Genomic DNA, 18,200 nt, shown 5'->3' with positions numbered 1-18,200 from the left:
TAAGGACTGACAGGCTATTTAAAGGCACTTTAAATAAAGTTGGATTAGTTTTGAATTTCAATCAATATCTTTATTGTCCCAATTAGGAAATGTGTTGTGCACTCAGGGTTCAACAATAAAAACAACATTAAAAACAGAGACAACCATACAACAGATATACACATAAGATAAATAAATAATAAGATCGGTTGCAGTCTTAGATCATTCAAAAGGAGCAGTCATTGTGCAAAAGTGTTTCATGTTCAGATTTAGAAAGTTTACTGCCTGATAAAAGAGTTATTGGATCTGTTGCTCTTGAGTTTGGGAAGTCTGAATTGGCGAGTCGACTCGAGGGGAGGAACTTAAAATTGGCAAAGAGGGGATGATCAGGACAGTCTAGGATACTTTTAGCTCTCCTCACCACTTGCTTTTTGAATGTCTCTGAAAGCTGTGCCTGTTGCACCCCGATGACCTTGCCGGCCACCTTTACCACCACCATGTCTAGCCAACTTTAAGATTGACAAACCTGGCCACCATCGACAACATCAACACTAATTTAGAAAACTCATGTAAAACAGTGTCATCATTCTCTTGATGACATTAGATTAGTTCATCTTTCTCAGAAAGAAAAGTTGCTGCTGTCCCTTTTTACAGATGGCATCTGTGTTCTCCTCAAACTTCAACTTGTTGTCCAGCACCGTTCCCAGGTACTTGTAGGTAGTGACCAGCTCAATGTCACTCCCCATGACCACAGTGGGTGAGGGGTTCCGTGGCTGCCTTCTAAAGTCAATGGCCATGTCTTTAGTTTTGGAGACATTCGGTTGGAGGAAGCAGTTGTTGCACCATGACCGAAAGTAATCTACCACAGGCCCATGCATTGTAACGGCGCCGGAGCGGATGGACTCTCCATCCTGCAGTAGAATGACGATGACGGAAGTCATCAGCAAACTTGGCGATGTGTCTGTTTTCATATTCGCTGCGACAATTTTACATTTAATCCTCACATACCATGATAAAATCGAACATTTCTCAGATACATTTTCTCCCTATCACTAAACCAGATTGTTAGGAATAATCACGTCCTACGTGTAAAATGCTACATTACACGACAATCATTACAATCAATAATTTATGTAACCTGTGAAGAGGACAAACATCTAATTCAACACTGTTGACCTTCCTGAAGTGAAAGCTAACAACATAAATCAGTTTGTGGAATCCTGGTCCCGGTGTGATAACATTCCCATGGCGTATATCTGGTCACACATGCAGACATTCTGAGTTTCCTGCTCCTCCCTTATCCCCCTCCCCCAAACGAGGGGAGAGGACAGGAAAAGAGGATTCCACATGCTCGGCTGTGGGGTGAACTGGGAAGTGCCCCCCCACCCCTCCTCTCCGTTCTCTCTGTCTCTGTGGAATTTGTGTGGAATCCTGCAGTCTGGCGGTGTAGCCTTTGGGTGACCCTGACATTGACCACAACTACTCCTGATCAGCTCAGCTCAACTTTGAACACAACAGAACCTGGCCAGTGAGACCATAGTGAACATGTCTCCACAGTGGTGTGTACAATACAACATCATAGACTTTTCAACTTACCTGTATGATATTTTAAATCTGTCAGCTGGACATGTGTATATAATTTGTGTGTGTGTGTGTGTGTGTGTGTGTGTGTGTGTGTGTGTGTGTGTGTGTGTGTGTGTGTGTGTGTGTGTGTGTGTGTGTGTAAAAAACACATCACCTGCCATAGCACATCAGTAGCAAGGTACTGATACTGTAACTCAGTTGCTGTAACTCCGTTTTCTTGTAGTGGAGTAGGCATATGGTGAAATAGCACCTCCCCGTGGCAAGACAGCTCCTCACCATCAATTATGGCCTTCAAGGGCCAAATTCGTGGAAAGTTCAGATAGAAATATGTTATGTAGAACTAACATGCTTCTCTGACATTTAGAATATTTTGCATAGTCAACTTACACACAGCTCTGACACACACACTTACTCCACCAAACATGCCACCAGGGGTCTTTTCACAGTCCCAAATCCAGAACAATTTCAAGAAAGCGTACAGTATTATATCGAGCCATTATTGCATGGAACTCCATGTCATATTGCTCAAATAATCAGCAAACCTGGTTTCAAAAAACTGATTAAGCAACACCTCACGGCACAACGCCTCTCCCCTATTTGACCTACATAGTTTGTGTATATGTATTGATATGTAGGCTATGTGTGCCTTTAAAATAAATGTATGTAGTTCTGTCCTTGAGCTGTTCTTGTCTATTCATGTTCTGTATTATTTCATGTTCTGTGTGGACCCCTGGAATAGTAGCTGCTGCTTTTGCAACAGCTAATGGGGATCCTAATCAAATCAAATAAAAATCAAAATAAAGAGTCATCATGTGTCAACTGTAAGACAAAGTTCATGACATTTCTATCTTCAATGTTCCACAACGTTGAAACTCAGGTTTTCTTTTCTATCTGATAGTTAATTGATCAATTAATATCACTGATTGCTGGGAAGTTCACTCACCTGCGTCCCACTAGGCCCTGAATTGATGATAGATCCAAAAGTAAAGATCTGAAAATATACCTTTCATCTCAGACAAACGTACCCTGTTGTCTCTTTCCTCTTAAGAATGTATGTTTCCTCTTGAGAGTGACATTATCTTAACCATAAATGTGAAAATTGACACCCGACAGCAATATTGTAGATGGGCCAAGGTTACTTTTCATGATATAAATTATTTATTTACATTACAGAAAAAAGACCCCACCAAGACAATGTAATAACTATTGGAAATAGACCCAGTAATACATAACCAAACAGAGCTGTACTGTAGTACCATAGTTTCCTCTTGGTGACCTATACCTCAGGTGCAAGGCATCACGTGTAGCCCCCTCCCGCCCCTAATCCCCCATTGGTTCTACCCCTAAAAACAACCAACATCCCACACGAACATCAGCTAGCCCACTTCTATAGCCCCCCCCCCCCCCCCCCCCACCGCTCCCCCCCAATCCCCATTGTTCAATTACTCATGATCGGGGTCGGCGAGACGGGGATTGCGCGACCTCCTCCGCTGGTCTCCAGTGGAGCAGGATTAAGTTGCCCCTAGATGCCGATCTAAGGTCAGTTTCGCGTTTTGTCCCCCTCCCACCACCCACTCCCTTATAGTTAATTCAGGTTGGGATTGTAGGAAAGAAGGGTAAAGCTGTTCCTAGATCTGTGTCTATGGTGCAACTTGGACCCAGAGCGGTGCGGGTCTTTGGGGTTCCCCCATCGTGGGGCGGCTCAGTCAGATGAGGCGGGTGGAGGCGCGCATGGTGTTCTCCGAGCTGTAGTGGGTTGCATTCTGCTTCTGCCGATTGACCCTGTTGCTCCGCGGGCACTTCCTGTCCAGACAGGAAGTGGAGTAGAGGATAGGAGAAGAGAGAGACAGAGAGAGAGAGAGAGAAAGAATGCTATGTCATTTGCCCTATGTTCAGTATCCAAGGCCTTGATATTTTTTCATTATAAAGAAATAGTTCTTATTTATTGAACCCCAATTGTTTTAATAACTGGGTTCCTCATATACTTGAAGATAAATTAATAAGCCAAGAAGGGCATTGGATTGCTATGGAAACGCTTGTTATAAAAATAAGATAGCCTTCATTGCCACCTAGTGGCGTGGTCAATGACATGCAAGTCCATAGAGAGAAGTGAGAAATCTAAATAAAAGCTTATCTGCCAACAATGTATTATTACCAGAGAGCACTTGTTCAATCCAAATAAATAAGTTCAAGTGGAAGAAATCCGCTAAGTTATTGAGTCTGTACGAATCTAAAGGACAATGTTCCCTTTAATCGTCGAGAAAGGACATATATTTCTGAAACAAAAGATGACTTATAATGCATTATATACAGGGCTGTCAAACATGTTTTTTTTTGTCTAAAGTAACAGTTAGCAAAATTGGGTAAATTGAGAAAGCACACTTTAATTAACCTCAATGTCAACTTGTTTTTACATGGCATTGTCAACTTCATCTGTATAGATTATGTATTTTGGAATGATTTCTGTGTTTTTTCAACTCTTTCAGACAATGCAATTAATGGTGGAATTCTTTTTGGGGGGCACTAAAATGACAAAAGGTTAACTTGACTTTACTGAATAACTCTGACAGCCCTAATTATATTGCAACTCCTGTTGATGTTTCTATTTTTCTACTACTTTGATACATATGAAATGGTTGGAGCTATTATGTACTTATTCAAAATATTCTGTACCACGTTCTATAATTTGCATCTCTAATGCTGTAAAATGAATGCCCCTAGGGATTAATGATGCAAACCATTAAAAACAGAATTCAACAATTAACACAAATTTGATTAAGCAGCCTGGAATGTAGAAAATGGGGAGACGTCATTCCCATAATGAAGCACAACTTTGTTGATATACTTTGAACAAAAGGCTCTATAAATGAATGGTCATGTTAAATATTCTTCCCAAAATACATAGATCGGTCTTCGGCCTATTCGTTTGAAGATGTTTATTAACTGTACACATGGTATTTTTTTACTATTTCTTCCCTGTATAAATAAAATAATACATGAAATGATATTTGTGCATTTAGAATACAGGGGAATTGTGAGGGTAAAGGTGTTAAATAAATCCTAATGTACTAAAGTGAGTGAGTCGTAAAATGTGTGTCGTTTGCTATAGAAGCGCTGGGAATTTGTTTAAACTGCGTTGAATTCAGAGGTTTATAGGGAAACAAATGAAAGTAATTGAGCTTCATAGACAGTCTGTAACTTTCTCTAACACATTCTCCCTCTCCTTCATCTCGGTCTCCTTTTCTCTGTCTCTCTCTTTCATTCTCTTTCTGTCTTACTCCCTCTTTAATTCTTTCCGTCTCTTCTATTGTCTCTCTCATTCATTTTCTGTTTCTCATTTATCTCTTTAATTTCTCCCTCTCTCCCACCTTTCTCTCTCTAATTTCTCCCTCTGTCTCTCCCTCTCTCTCTATCAGGAGGAGTTTCATCTTGGTGATAGCTTTTAAAAACTTTATTAAATGTCATGTTTTGCATAGGTCAGCCCGGGGGTGGAAGGCTGCTGACTGAGTGGCTGAGTGTGTGTGTGTGTGTGTGTGTGTGTGTGTGTGTGTGTGTGTGTGTGTGTGTGTGTGTGTGTGTGTGTGTGTGTGAATGAGAGAGAGAGAGAGAGAGAGAGAGAGAGAGAGAGAGAGAGAGAGAGAGAGAGAGAGAGAGAGAGAGAGAGAGAGAGAGAGAGAGAGAGAGCACAGTGGGAGCAGAGTTCTTCTCCATCCTCCCTGTGGTGCGAGAGGTAAACAGGATGACCTTTCTGCGTTCCCTCCGCAGCACCTGAACGTAATCCCCTATGATGCACTCCCTCTCATCACGACATCCCCAAAATGGATCTCTGTTTGTGCATGTACTGTATGTAATCCTCTGTGGGAGTAAGTGTGCACGTATACATATATAATGTAATGAGGTAATGTCATCTGTTTCCTGTCTCATATGGATAGCAGTATGAATATTAGGATACAATTGCTTTCGGGAAAGTGTTTGTGTGTGTGTTTCTGTGTGTGTGTGAGAGTATACACATAAGTGTTGCATAATGTAGTGGTTCTCAATCTGCTTTGGTTACTCAACCCCCAATCACCCCCTGTGGATGGTCAAGGTACCCTATGCCTGCTCACATATGTGTGTGTGCGTTTGCGCAACGTGGGTGTATATGTATGTACATGCATGTGTATGTGTGTGTGTACTGTATGTGTATGCATGTGTTTGTGTGTGTGTGTGTGTGTGTGTGTCCTACCTGGTAATACAGAGTACCACCACACAGATGATGGCCACCTGCAGAGCTCCGATGATGGAGGCGATGAGGACATAGCGGAGCTTGCCAGAGCCGGGGACCACGTAGAGCACATTGTATTCCTTAGTGTCACACTGGGGCCCGCTGAAGCCTGAGTGACAGCTGACATACACACACGCAGGTTGATGTTAGTTTTTGTACATGGTACGTGTGTGTGTGTGTGTGTGTGTGTGTGTGTGTGTGTGTGTGTGTGTGTGTTGTGTGTGCGTGTTGTGTACGTGTTTGAGGTCACCATAGCTTACAGGGTGATGTGTATCTGAGGTTACGTGTGTGTGTCTTTAGACTGTATGTGTTTGAAGTAACTGTAAACCCCTGTTCATACCTGCTGCTAACATGATGGATCTGGACAGTGAAACCATGCAAATCATAATTATTCCGCCCTCTAAAATCATTGACTTATGACAATAAATAAATATGATTTTTTAAAGAATATCCGTCAAATAATTTGCCTACAGGGAGGTACCAGGAAATCTGGTCACAATGCGAACACAGTGGACGGATGAGAGACGCATTTTAATACCACGTGTAGACGCATATCTGATCATGTGGGCACAATCAGCATGTAGACAAGATCAGGACAAAGGATCAAGTTAGTGTCAGGTATAAACAAGGCTGTGTGTGTGTGTGTGTGCGTGTGGGAGTGTGTGTGGGAGTGATCTAGAGGACCTCTGTCTCTCTGGACCTGGTCTAAAAGTGGTCCAATTTAAATCAGTCTGTCCTTCTCTCTCTTTCTCTGGGGAGGTCATTACCTACCAACACCTGCATCACCCTGCTCTGTGCACACACACACCTATGTTCGATGCTATGCCAGAACAAATGAGTCAGTGGGACACAGTCTCAGTGGGACACATTAGGGTGAGGGGACAGTCAGTCCACTCTTGCATCCCCTCAACCTTCACTAGTTCTCTCATTCTATCTCTCCTACTATCTCTCTATCTCTCCTACTATCTCTCTATCTCTCCTACTATCTCTCTATCTCTCCTACTATCTCTCTATCTCTCCTACTCTCTCTCTCTCTCTCTCTCTCTCTCTCTCTATCTCTCTCTCTCTCTCTCTCTCTCTCTCTCTCTCTCTCTCTCTCTCTCTCTCTCTCTCTCTCTCTCTCTCTCCATACAGCAGATGGTGCCAGAGACCTTCGCCTATTTTCCCCATACAAGTTCACTATCACCACTATTCAGTATTCAGGGCCTGTAGGCTTGAAGAGCTACGGGGTTACAGCCGTGTTGCTGTGAGGGGAGAGATGAGAAGAGGCTAAAGCCCTGTGACTGTGACTGCAGCACAATCCCACTGACCCCACAGGTTAATGGGCTTGGTCTGGACACAGGCTTATTACTCAGCCTAAGGGCTGGAAGTGGCACAGGTGATCAAGGGTGCGTGTGTGTGTGGGCGGGCGGGGGGGGGGAGGGATTGAGGTTGTATGTGTGTCAGTATGTACTGGTATGTGTCTTGTGTGTATATGTGTGTCAGTATGGCTCTTTGTGTGTGTGTGTGTGTACCTGCAGGACGGCACAGACAGTATGTTGGGGTATTCACACTCTCCGTGGACACAGTAGTTCTTGTAGTGCTCGGGACAGGGAATGTACAAGCCTATGGCCACCTCCCCTCTCTGGTCCGGCTTCTCTTCTACACACACACAACACACACAACACACACACACACACACACACACACACACACACACACACACACACACACACACACACACACACACACACACACACACACACACACACACACACACACACACACACACACAAAGCACAGAGCACAGAGCACAGAAGCAGTGAATGCTAGGGATAAAAAAAATATAGGATTGAAAGGGTAAAGGTGAGTCTCACTAATTTAGTGTAATAGCGTAATTGCTGTTCATCAGATTAAAAAACGGTGTAAATTACATTTATGAGCATTTATCCACCACTGACTGCGTGCATTACTTTTTTCAAAAGTGCCATTTGGAATACACCCTAAGTTGTCCGCTCCCGTCCGCCATCATTCACAGATCTGATACACACACACATGCGCACCTACCTGAGTAGTCTTTCCTGGCATAATGTCCGTCTCCAGCTTTGGTCCCTGTCATGATGTCACCTGAGAAGGCAGTCACATTAGTGTCTCAGAGTAAGAATGCTGATTAAGAGCACTTGCATACAAGGTCCTACCGAAAATGTGTCTTCCGCTTTTAACCCAACCCCTACGACAAGTTTTGACATGAGGGGCTTCCCGGCAAGCTGTTGTTGTGGGGGGTTAAGTGCCTTGCTCAAGGACACATCAGCAAGTAATGGAATCTAGGATGTTATACCAGCAACTGTCCAGTTGCCAGCTCACTTCCTGGCAAATTTTTCCCGTCAGACCCAGGACTCAAACTGGCAACGCTACGGTTGCTGGCTCGCCTCTCCTCTATAACCGCCAGGCTACATGCCACCCCTGTTCATTCTTATTCATTGTGATGTAACAGGCAAAACAGATCCTAGATCAGCACTGTGAGTCATGCTAGGGACAAAATGACAGGCTAAAACACAAAAATGACCTTGAACCAGTAGCTAGGGTAGTAAAGTACTTCACTTGGGAGTTCTCTAATTTCTCTGATCAATTCTCTCATCTCTGCGTGTGTCATGAGTGGATTACAATATTTATAATTAAAATGATTATAATAATAACTATATACTCTACATATATGCTCTATATATTATGTCATCTTTATATGTTAGAATTTTTAAAGTAATTATTTTTATTTTGTTTTATAGAATGTTATAGGATCATGATTTATCTTATTCAAATGATCCAAGCCATCTAATGTTCAGTTGAAAAAAGGTTGAATTGTTGGATAACTGTCAAAAAACCATCAATTCAATATAATACTATCTTTATTGATCCATTTGAAAATATATATATATATTTTGCTGTCAGAGTACCCAACCACAGTACCCTTGGTTCATTGTAAGAACTGCTGGTCCACATAATATCTATTTATTATGGCCATCGAAATGTTAGCTATTAAAATCAGATCCAACAATAATATCAAGGGATTAGATATCCAGGGCTTAAAAACAAAGGTGCGATTGTAAACTGATGATTCATGTTTTCTTTTCAATCCACAACTTGAATCCCTCCACAGCCTCATAGAGGATATAGATACATTTTCTAACCTCTCTGGATTACAACAGAATTATGATAAATGTACTACAGTGGGGAAAAAAAAGTATTTAGTCAGCCACCAATTGTGCAAGTTCTCAAACTAAAAAAGATGAGAGAGACCTGTCATATTCATCATAGGTACACGTCAACTATGACAGACAAATTGAGATTTTTTTTCTCCAGAAAATCACATTGTAGGATTTTTTATGAATTTATTTGCAAATTATGGTGGAAAATAAATATTTGGTCACCTACAAACAAGCAAGATTTCTGGCTCTCACAGACCTGTAACTTCTTCTTTAAGAGGCTCCTCTGTCCTCCACTTGTTACCTGTATTAATGGCACCTGTTTGAACTTCTTATCAGTATAAAAGACACCTGTCCACAACCTCAAACAGTCACACTGTCAAAGGACACCTCTGTCAAAGGACACGAGAAACAAAATTGTAGACCTGCACCAGGCTGGGAAGACTGAATCTGCAATAGGTAAGCAGCTTGATTTGAAGAAAACAACTGTGGGAGCAATTATTAGGAAATGGAAGACATACAAGACCACTGATAATCTCCCTCGATCTGGGGCTCCACGCAAGATCTCACCCCGTGGGGTCAAAATGATCACAAGAATGGTGAGCAAAAATCCCAGAACCACACGGGGGGACCTAGTGAATGACCTGCAGAGAGCTGGGACCAAAGTAACAAAGCCTACCATCAGTAACACAATACGCCGCCAGGGACTCAAATTCTGCAGTGCCAGACGTACCCCCCTGCTTAAGCCAGTACATGTCCAGGCCCGTCTGAAGTTTGCTAGAGTGCATTTGGATGATCCAGAAGAGGATTGGGAGAATGTCATATGGTCAGATGAAACCAAAATATAACTTTTTGGTAAAAACTCAACTCGTCGTGTTTGGAGGACAAAGAATTCTGAGTTGCATCCAAAGAACACCATACCTACTGTGAAGCATGGGGGTGGAAACATAATGCTTTGGGGCTGTTTTTCTGCAACGGGACCAGGACGACTGATCCGTGTAAAGGAAAGAATGAATGGGGCCATGTATCGTGAGATTTTGAGTGAAAACCTCCTTCCATCAGCAAGGGCATTGAAGATGAAACGTGGCTGGATCTTTCAGCATGACAATGATCCCAAACACACCGCCTGGGCAACGAAGGAGTGGCTTCGTAAGAAGCATTTCAAGGTCCTGGAGTGGCCTAGCCAGTCTCCAGATCTCAACCCCATAGAAAATGTTTGGAGGGAGTTGAAAGTCTGTGTTGCCCAGCGATAGCCCTAAAACATCACTGCTCTAGAGGAGATCTGCATGGAGGAATGGGCCAAAATACCAGCAACAGTGTGTGAAAACCTTGTGAAGTCTTACAGAAAACATTTGACCTGTGTCATTGCCAACAAAGGGTATGTAACAAAGTATTGAGAAACTTTTGTTATTGACCAAATACTTATTTTCCACCTTAATTTGCAAATAAATTCATTAAAAATCCTACAATGTGATTTTCAGGATTTTTTTTTTTCATTTTGTCTGTCATAGTTGACGTGTACCTATGATGAAAATTACAGGCCTCTCTCATCTTTTTAAGTGGGAGAACTTGCACAATTGGTGGCTGACTAAATAAATAAATTCCCCACTGTATATATGTATTTATATGTATGTGTATATGTATGTATATGTGTGTATATATATGTATTTATATGTATGTGTATATGTATGTATATGTGTGTATATACAGTGGGGAGAACAAGTATTTGATACACTGCCAATTTTGCAGGTTTTCCTACTTACAAAGCATGTAGAGGTCTGTAATATTTATCATAGGTACACTTCAACTGTGAGAGATGGAATCTAAAACAAAAATCCAGAAAATCACATTGTATGATTTTTAAGTAATTAATTTGCATTTTATTGCATGACATAAGTATTTGAACACCTACCAACCAGTAAGAATTCCGGCTCTCACAGACCTGTTAGTTTTTCTTTAAGAAGCCCTCCTGTTCGAGGGCGGCAGGTAGCTTAGTGGGTAAGAGCGTTGTGCCAGTAACCGAAAGGTCGCTGGTTCTAATCCCCGAGCCGACCAGGTGAAAAATCTGTCAATGTGCCCTTGAGCAAGGCACTTAACCCTAATTGCTCCTGTAAGTCGCTCTGGATAAGAGCGTCTGCTAAATGACTAAAATGTAATGTAAAAAATATTCTCCACTCATTACCTGTATTAACTGCACCTGTTTGAACTCGTTACCTGTATAAAAGACACCTGTCCACACACTCAATCAAACAGACTCCAACCTCTCCACAATGGCCAAGACCAGAGAGCTGTGTAAGGACATCAGGGATAAAATTGTAGACCTGCACAAGGCTGGGATGGGCTACAGGACAATAGGCAGGCAGCTTGGTGAGAAGGTAACAACTGTTGGCGCAATTATTAGAAAATAGAAGAAGTTCAAGATGATGGTCAATCACCCTCGGTATGGGGATCCATGCAAGATTTCACCTCGTGGGGCATCGAGGAAGGTGAGGGATCAGCCCAGAACTACACGTCAGGACCTGGTCAATGACCTGAAGAGAGCTCGGACCACAGTCTCAAAGAAAACCATTAGTAACACACTACGCCGTCATGAATTAAAATCCTGCAGTGCACGCAAAGTCCCCCTGCTCAAGCCAGCGCATGTCCAGGCCCGTCTGAAGTTTGCCAATGACCATCTGGATGACCCAGAGGAGGAATGGGAGAAGGTCATGTGGTCTGATGAGACAAAAATCGAGCTTTTTGGTCTAATCTCCACTCGCCGTGTTTGGAGGAAGAAGAAGGATGAGTACAACCCCAAGAACACCATCCCAACCGTGAAGCATGGAGGTGGAAACATCATTCTTTGGGGATGCTTTTCTGCAAAGGGGACAGGACGACTGCACCGTATTGAGGGGAGGATGGATGGGGCCATGTATCGCAAGATCTTGGCCAACAACCTCCTTCCCTCAGTAAGAGCATTGAAGATGGGTCGTGGCTGGGTCTTCCAGCATGACAACGACCTGAAACACACAGCCAGGGCAACTAAGGAGTGCCTGGCCTAGCCAGTCTCCAGACATGAACCCAATAGAAAATCTTTGGAGGGAGCTGAAACTCCGTATTGCCCAGCCACAGCCCTGAAACCTGAAGGATCTGGAGAAGGTCTGTATGGAGGACTGGGCCAAAATCCCTGCTGCAGTGTGTGCAAACCTGGTCAAGACCTACAGGAAACGTGTGATCTCTGTAATTGCAAACAAAGGTTTCTGTACCAAATATTAAGTTCTGCTTTTCTGATGTATCAAATACTTATGTCATGCAAGAAAATGCAAATTAATTACTTACAAATCATACAATGTGATTTTCTGGATTTTTGTTTTAGATTCCGTCTCTCACAATTGAAGTGTACCTATGATAAAAATTACAGACCTCTACATGCGTTGTAAGTAGGAAAACCTGCAAAATCGTCAGTGTATCAAATACTTGTTCTTCCCACTGTATGTATATATATATATATATACTCACTACCGTTCAAAAGTTTGGGGTCACTTAGAAATGTCCTTGTTTTCTAAAGAAAAGCAATTTTTTTGTCCATTAAAATAACATCAAATTGATCAGAAATACAATGTCAACATTGTTAATGTTGTAAATGGCTATTGTAGCTGGAAACAGCTGATTTTTTATGGAATATCTACATAGGCGTACAGAGGCCCATTATCAGCAACCATCAGTCCTGTGTTCCAATGGCACGTTCTGTTTGCTAATCCAAGTGTATTTTTTTTAAAGGCTAAAAGACTAAAACCGCGCAAACTGGCTCTAACCAGAATAGAAAGGGGAGTGGGAGGCCACGGTACACAACTGAGTAAGAGGACAAATACATTAGAGTGTCTAGCTTGAGAAACAGACACCTCACAGGTCCTCAACTGGCAGCTTCATTAAACACCAGTCTCAACGTTAACAGTGAAGAGGTGACTCCGGGATGCTGACCTTCTAGGCAGAGTTGCAAAGAAAAAGCCATATCTCAGACTGCCCATCTTAATCTTTTATTTTTATTGGCCAGTCTGAGTTATGTCTTTTTCTTTGCAACTATGAAATAACACATATGGAATCATGTAGTAACGAAAAATGTGTTAAACAAATGAAAATATATGTTATATTTGAGATTCTTCAAATAGCCACCCTTTGCCTCGATGACAGCTTTGCACACTCTTTGCATTGTCTCAACCAGTTTCACCTGGAATGCTTTTCCAACAGTCTTGAAGGAGTTCCCACATATGCTTAGCACTTGTTGGCTGCTTTTCCTTCACTCTGCGGTCCGACTCATCCTAAACAATCTCAATTTGGTTGAGGTTGGGGGATTGTGGAGGTCATCTGATGCAGTTCTCCATCACTCTCTTTCTTGGTAAAATAGCCCTTACACCGCCTGGAGGTGTGTGGGTCATTGTCCTGTTGAAAAACAAATGATAGTCCCACTAAGCTTATATCCTTCCTGTTTGGCCCTGTCCGGGGGTTTCTTCGGATGGGGCCACAGTGTCTCCGGACCGCTCCTGTCTCAGCCTCCAGTATTTATGCTGCAGTAGTTTATGTGTCGGGGGGCTGGGGTTAGTTGGTTATACCTGGAGTACTTCTCCTGTCTTATCCAGTGTCCTGTGTGAATTTAAGTATGCTCTCTCTAATTCTCTCGTTCTCTCTTTCTCTCCGAGAACCTGAGCCCTAGGACCATACGTCAGGACTACCGGGCATGATGACACCTTGCTGTCCCCAGTCCGCCTGGCCTTGCTGCTATTCCAGTTTCAACTGTTCTGCCTGCGGCTACAAAACCCCTACCTGTCCCAGACCTGCTGTTTTCAACTCTTAATGATCGGCTATGAAAAGCCAACTGAGAGACCTGAGCCCTAGGACCATACGTCGGGACTACCGGCCGTGGTGACTCCTTGCTGTCCCCAGTCCGCCTGGCCTTGCTGCTATTCCAGTTTAAACTGTTCTGCCTGCGGTTATGGAACCCCTACCTGTCCCAGACCTGCTGTTTTCAAACTCTTAATGATCGGCTATGAAAAGCCAAATGAGATTTATTCCTGATTATTATTTGACCATGCTTGTCACTTATGAACATTTTTGAACATCTTGGCATGGTTCTGTTATAATCTCCACCCGGCACAGCCAGAAGAGGACTGGCCACCCCTCATAGCCTGGTTCCTCTCTAGGTTTCTTCCTAGGTTTTCGCCTTTCTAGGGAGTTTTTCCTAGCCACCGTGCTTCTACACCTGCATTACTAGCTGTTTGGGGTTTTAGGCTGGGTTTCTGTACAGCACTTCGAGATATTAGCTGATGTAAGAAGGGCTATATAAAATAAAATTGATTGATGATTGGTTTCTTTGCAGCAATTCAACCATGAAGGCCTGATTCACGCAGTCTCCTCTGAACAGTTGATGTTGCGATGTGTCTGTTACTTGAACTCTGTGAAGCATTTATTTGGGCTGCAATTTCTGAGGCTGGTAACTCTAATGAACTTATCCTCTGTAGCAAAGGTAACTCTGATTCTTCCATTCCTGTGGCGGTCCTCATGAGAGCCAGTTTCATCATAGCGCTTGATGGTTTTTGCGACTGCAAAATACTTTCAAAGTTCTTGAGATTGTCCGTATTCACTGACCTTCATGTCTTAAAGTAATGATGGACTGTTGTTTCTCTTTGCTTATTTGAGCTGTTCTTGCCATAATATGGACTTGGTCTTTTACCAAATAGGGCTATCTTCTGTATAAATCCCCTTACCTTGTCACAACACAACTGATTGGCTCAAACGCATTAAGAAGGAAAGAAATTCCACAAATTAACTTTAAGAAGGCACACCTGTTAAATGCATTACCGGTGACTACCTCATGAAGTTGGTTGAGAGAATGCCATGAGTGTGCAAAGCTGTCATCAATGGTGGCTATTTGAAGAATCACAAATATAAAATACATTTTGATTTGTTGAACACTTTTTTTTGTTTACGACATGATTCCATACGTGTTATTTCATAGTTTTGATGTCTTCACTATCTATATTATCCCTTGAATGAGTAGGTCTTCTAAAACTTTTGACCGGCAGTTTATATATATATATATATATTTGCGGGGGAAAAAAACATATGGGGGACTGGAAGTGATGCAGACAATTACATTCATGGAAGCTACAATCTATTTGCAATATTAAAGCTGATTTACCCCCGAAAAAATTTAAATAAATAATAATAATAATAATAATAATAATAATAATAAAGAATTGCTGGGAGGAAAAATATAGATTATTGGTGAATGGGTTGCTGTTATAACATAATGATGGTGTTTTGTTGACGTGGTTATGTTGTATTGCTTTGACCTGGATCAATTGTTCGTCAAAAAATGACAAAGGCCCCAATTCAAGGACAGATATGGTTCCACGTCAATATCTGTGAGAGGAGTTTTTGACAGTTGTAAGGAGTTTGAAACCTCCAATACAGCACACATATTCGGTATCGGTAATAACATACCGAATAAGAAGAAGAAGAAGAAGAAGAAGAAGAAGAAGAAGAAGAAGAAGAAGAAGAAGAAGAAGAAGAAGAAGAAGAAGAAGAAGAAGAAGAAGAAGAAGAAGAAGAAGAAGAAGAAGAAGAAGAAGAAGACAAAGAAGAAGAAGAAGACAAAGAAGAAGAAGAAGAAGAAGAAGAAGAAGAAGAAGAAGAAGAAGAAGAAGAAGAAGAAGAAGAAGAAGAAGAAGAAGAAGAAGAAGACAAAGAACATATAGAACGAAGTTTTGTGTAACAGTTGCTATCTCACCTTGGCAGTGGCCCAGGTATTTGACCTCGATCCTCTCCTGCTTCTGACACGACGCCTCCTTCACCTGGCAGGGGTTGTCATAGGAACGGCCGTCTGAGGCGCAAACCGGGTTGAAGCTGATGTGGGAGCAGTCAATGTTACACACGCACCTGCCGCAAAAAATTATGGGACACATCAGTAGCGGTCACACCAAATAAAGAATAGAGTGGTGGAGAATTGGAGTTGTAAAGCTCTTCAGAATTTTTTATTCAGTAAATCGCTGTGTAGTCTATTGTGTACATTTTTTTCACATGTATGTGTGTGAGAGGGAGTGTGTGTGTGTGTCTGTGCATGTGTCTGTGTATGCTTGTGTGTGTATTAATTATTGCTTTATATGCATAAAACAATTCAGCTTGTTTATTTGTGGTAGACATACAGTACACACACACACACACACACTACACGCTCAAATGCACACAAACACTTTCTGACTGAGACATAAAGTCAAAGTCATGGACAAAATATTAAACAGAACAGGCATGTGAGTGTGTAGTGTGTGTGTGTGTGTACTGTATGTGCATGACTGACTGACTGTGTGCATGCAATCTCCATTTGAACGACAGTGAGCATGTTCAGCAGAAATTACCAGACTGATCACTAGAAATAGACAGCAATTTTGTACGTTTTAAAAAGTCCCCAGAATGTTGATATATGTGTTCCTCGGCTCTCACCCTAAAAATGAAAAACAAGTGTCCAGTATTAGGATTGAACTCGTGAGGCTCAGAGCCAGCGTGTGCTGCTTAGACAACTGCGCCACCACAGTTCACAATGCTCTAACAAGCTGTGAAAACACTTGATGATAATAGTGCGTTGTTTTTAATTATTTTGTTTTAAGCATTTCCCAAACCATAGCCCTAACCTTAACCACTCGGAATGAATACCTAAACTTAACGTTTGAGTTGTTTCTTTTTTAACCCTTTAACCACTCGGAATTAACCATGTAACTACTCGGAATTAACCCTGTAACCACGCGGAATTAATGCGTAAAAAATAGACGTTCATCCATAACACTGTACGTCGAATTCTGAAGGGAAACTGTGAGCTCTTGTTCGAAATTAAACCAAAATTGCAGTCTCCAGACAGTTCTTGATGAGCTCTGAACATTAGACACTGTAATTATAAATCTGTCACTATTCTCTGCTCCTTTTCTATTTTCTCCTGGCCCAGAGCACTGGCCCTGCATTACACCCTGCCCAATGTATATAGTGCAAACACACACATAATCACAAACACACAAAGACACTCATACATAGAAATATAGATATGCATACTGTGTAATGAAATGCATGACCTACACGCACACACTCCCAAACAAACACATAACGTATGCAGAATACCCCTCCTATTATTACCGCGCACACACACACACAAAGACCCAGAAGTGACAATACTTTCAGAGGCTTGCCATCCCAAGTGGCCGTCTGTGGCGGTCATCAAGGATAATGTCTGTAGGCCATGCATTTTTTATGGAGCCTCTCACTTTCTCCACAATAGGCACTAATGCTGCAATACTGCACTGCGTCAACACATCCTCACACACACACACACACGCACACGCATGCACGGGCGCACATTCACGGGTGCACGTACGCACACACACACACACACACACACACACACACACACACACACACACACACGCACAGTGCACACACACAGATACACACACATAATATGTAAAGGAAATAGAAATGTGGATCTTTGTGTATTTGTGTTTTTACTTTGCTTTTGTTATTTTTCTAAATGTTTTTACATTTCTTAAGGACTCTTGGAAGACTAGCCCTTGGTGGGCTAAAAGAGATCCTAATAAAATAAAATAAAATCACACACCTACCAACATATATCGAGAGGGAGAGAGAAAGGGAGAGTATCTGTGTCTACCAGAGTGTGTATGTTTCTTGGTGTGTCTGTGTGTGAAGAGCACTTCTTAGTAGGATGTGTCTTATTGATTTGTACAGTGCCATGTGATTTCCCCTCTATATAAACTCAGTGATTGCCTGCAGGCTTCTTGTGTACGTGTTCTCTAAAGGCCACTTCCAGTCACACACAAACACATACAAATGCACAAGGAGGCATGCATACACACACACACGAAACGCACACAGGCACACATTCAGTGGCTAGACCACTCGGCACCCTTCCCCCGCCACTTCCACGTCGTGCAAAGCCACAGCTATATACATTATTGCTGTTGAATATAACATTGCTTTTTATAATCCCCAGCCTCATATTTCAGAGTAATCCTTCTAAAGCACTGAGAGACACAGACAGAGGAAGGGAGGGTTAGAGAGAGGGGGAGAGAGAAAATGATAGAAAGGGAGAGAGGGAGAAAGAATGGAGGGAACAGAGGCAGTGAAGCGTGTTTGGAGCACTGAAGCTGGACTCAATT

General features: G+C 42.2%; 1 protein-coding gene across 1 annotated transcript in view; it reads right to left on the bottom strand.

Annotated features, from left to right (window-relative positions):
* Positions 1-3,269: 3,269 nt before the first annotated feature.
* The window catches only part of LOC311143637 (tomoregulin-2-like), a gene marked incomplete at both ends in the record, with an annotated part of 189,724 nt that continues 174,793 nt past the window's right edge, over positions 3,270-18,200 (bottom strand). The window contains 5 exons of the mRNA XM_084179505.1: positions 3,270-3,366; positions 5,789-5,947; positions 7,342-7,468; positions 7,874-7,933; positions 15,773-15,921. Coding sequence (XP_084035631.1) covers positions 3,270-3,366; positions 5,789-5,947; positions 7,342-7,468; positions 7,874-7,933; positions 15,773-15,921 — 592 coding nt within the window. The remainder of the gene's footprint in view (positions 3,367-5,788; positions 5,948-7,341; positions 7,469-7,873; positions 7,934-15,772; positions 15,922-18,200) is intronic.

This window comes from Coregonus lavaretus (genome assembly GCF_964263955.1).
Source record: "Coregonus lavaretus genome assembly, chromosome: 16".
Taxonomy (NCBI): Eukaryota; Metazoa; Chordata; class Actinopteri; order Salmoniformes; family Salmonidae; genus Coregonus; species Coregonus lavaretus.
Note: the sequence above shows the minus strand (reverse complement) of the source record. Positions and strands in the feature narration are given on the sequence as shown.